The sequence below is a fragment of the Austrofundulus limnaeus genome, unplaced genomic scaffold (genome assembly GCF_001266775.1).
Source record: "Austrofundulus limnaeus strain Quisiro unplaced genomic scaffold, Austrofundulus_limnaeus-1.0 Scaffold2248, whole genome shotgun sequence".
NCBI lineage: Eukaryota > Metazoa > Chordata > Actinopteri > Cyprinodontiformes > Rivulidae > Austrofundulus > Austrofundulus limnaeus.
The window spans coordinates 2781-5572 of NW_013954650.1; the positions used below are offsets into that span (position 1 = coordinate 2781).

General features: G+C 40.6%; 1 protein-coding gene across 1 annotated transcript in view; it reads right to left on the reverse strand.

Moving 5' to 3' along the window:
* The window catches only part of naa15b (N-alpha-acetyltransferase 15, NatA auxiliary subunit b), a gene marked incomplete in the record, with an annotated part of 18877 nt that overhangs the window by 1580 nt on the left and 14505 nt on the right, over positions 1-2792 (reverse strand). Inside the window, 1 exon segment of the mRNA XM_014034710.1 lies at positions 1362-1795. Coding sequence (XP_013890164.1) covers positions 1598-1795 — 198 coding nt within the window.

Genomic DNA, 2792 nt, shown 5'->3' on the forward strand with positions numbered 1-2792 from the left:
CTTATTTATTTTCTACACTTTAGTTCAACTAATTCTGAATAAAAAATAAAGTTCAAAYTTGGGCTCATTAAATATGAAGTTTAGTGTTTTAAGAAAATTTACAGAAATCAAATGAACTTTAAAATTAATTTACAAAGTTGTTATAAAAGTTTTGGAACAACCAGTTTAGAGTTGAATGCATTTAAAGAACTTAAATATTTGATTTATTTTAAAGTATGGAACCAGAAGAGTCGAGACTACCTTCACTTTAAAACAATTTGACAGCAGGAAGATACTAAAAACAAACAAAAATTCAACAGTTTTTCCTTTTAATTTTAATACAAAAATCTAGAGATATCATACATCACCATCTCAGATTTCCTCTTTCACATCAGAACCCAAATCAGAGGAAAAAGGGGAAGAAAAAGAACTGAAAACGAGTGGAACAGAAGAAGTAAAAAACTGATGTTTCATGTCCTGCAACGTTTTCACACCACCTGAAGAAAGCAAACTGATGCTGATTTCTAACCTTTACAGGAGCCACTGCCTGACAGATCCCTCTGGTTAGTCTCATTTTTATCCTGACAGAGTGCTTGTACATGCAGATAAAACCATTTTTAACTAATAACTACACGCGTCTCTGACTGGAGATTGAGTGGAGCCAAGGAACCGAATTGAAAAATGATTATAACAATTAAACTGATCCTCGGTGGATAGGGAGGTGACTGGTATTGCTTCGGTTTTTCCATCTGTTAGAATTAAAAAAATAAAAATAAAAAAAAAAAGGGGGAGAAAGGAGTAGCAGTGTTTTGGAAACGTAGCACAACACACAATCTTTACAGTTTTTATTCTGTGCTACAAGGTGCTCCATGAGAACAGACGGGATTCCCAAAGTTGGACCTGGAACCGTGAGGGAAGCACATTCTGATGAAGAACTGTTCACATGGGGGAGGGCTGGGGTGGGGTCATTCTCTGCCCCCCYCTGGGATCAGGTTCTTCGCTCAGCGGCCACAGAAACCTGCGTGAAGTTTTACAGCAGATACACCTGGATGTCCTCAGAATCTCGTCCCGCTTCAGCCTCCTACAGATCAGATCCGCTCAAACCCAAACCCCACAGTGACAGCCGTGTCCTGTTTCRGCTTTAGTTGAGTTTACTTTAAAATAAGGGAATGCAGTATGTTGTTGTTGCGCGTCTGAGTCAAACTCGAGTCGTTCTCTTTAGTTGAAACCAGCAGTCRGTGTCTGTGCTTCAGTTTCACCCATCTGTTTTCTGTTTTTCTTCAACTAGATTCTGTTAAAAAAGTAAAATGTTTGTTCTGTCATCTTCCTCTTTCCCCTCCTCCTCCCCTCCTTACTGACAAATACTTACGCACACACTCAACACACACACACACACACACACAGTCCTGAATTTTCATCCACGTGGGAGAAGAGCCAAGCCATGCCAGGTCAGACCCATTTTAAGCCGAGACAAGAGGACAAAAAAACACCCATGTTGGCTTCTGATGTCCGGCTCTACAAAAAAAAAGGGGGAAAGAAAAAAAAAGGCTGCCAGGCGTACCACAAGGCTCTGTGCTCGGCCCAATTCCTTTTCTCGTCAGCTGTTGTTCCGTTGCACTCACATCTCGTTGGCCAGCTCCTCCGTCTCTGTGGAAACGTCTCCGTTTGCGATCTTGGTGTTCTCCTCGTATCCGGGGGGCATGAAAGCTAACGTATAAGGGTAAAGCTTGTGGCACTCGGCGCGGTACGACTCATACTGTTCCTTGCAGTCGCCGAACACGCCGTTCCAAAGACACTCCACGACCTCTGTGCAGATCTAAAGAGACAAAAATGAGACGTTTCATTCAGGCTTTAACAAAACCTTTCAGCTACAGAGAAGAGTTTGAGTCAACTTTTCAGAAATCCATCTTATTTGATKTAGGGATGCAAGTTATTGATTAATGGATTAATCTAAAGTTGATTGATCTTATCGATCGAATAAAGATGAATTGATAAGCGGCCATTTTCCTAAAAACCTGACATTTCTCTTGAATGAAGTGTCTTTCTATGCCATTAAGGGCTCATTTTTTACATTAATAAAAAAGGTACAGAATTATATTTTATAAAACTTATTGTGCCAGCTGTGTTAAACACTGACTGAATAAACCGAAAACTGTGGATTTCTCACATTATTAAACTAGGACATATTTATAAAATATAACAAAACAGGAATCTATTAGTTGCTAGTTGGGAAAAAAAAGGAAAACATTTAATCCACCCTGAACAGTGAAATGTAAAACTAACATTTAAACACAGATTTAAATGGTAAATGAATTTACATTAAAGCACTTTTAAAGTCCTTCCAGACCCCAAAGTGCTTTACACTACAGTAATTCATTCACACACTGATGGTGGTAAGCTACATTGTAGCCACAGCTGTCCTGTGGCACACTGACTGCCATGCACCGGCGCCACCATCAGTRGGCAAGGCAGGTTAAGTATCTTGCCCAAGGCCACAACAACTGAGACAACTGGACCGGGTATCAAACCYGCAACCTTCCGGTTTCAGGACTACTCCCCTAACCACTCTGCCACAGCTGCACCCATTTACTCAAAAACAAACTATGAATATGACCTGACATTGGTAAACATACAAATGAGTACTGGAACTGTGTTTGTTTACATTCTGTGGCTCATGCTGCTGCAGGATTTGACATCAGTTACTGTTCACTTGATTTGTTCACTGGTCAGGTTACATCTTACAGCAGGGCTATTCAACTAAACTGCTCCAAGGGCCACAGTTACTGCAGGCCAACAGCTGAGGGGCCGAACAT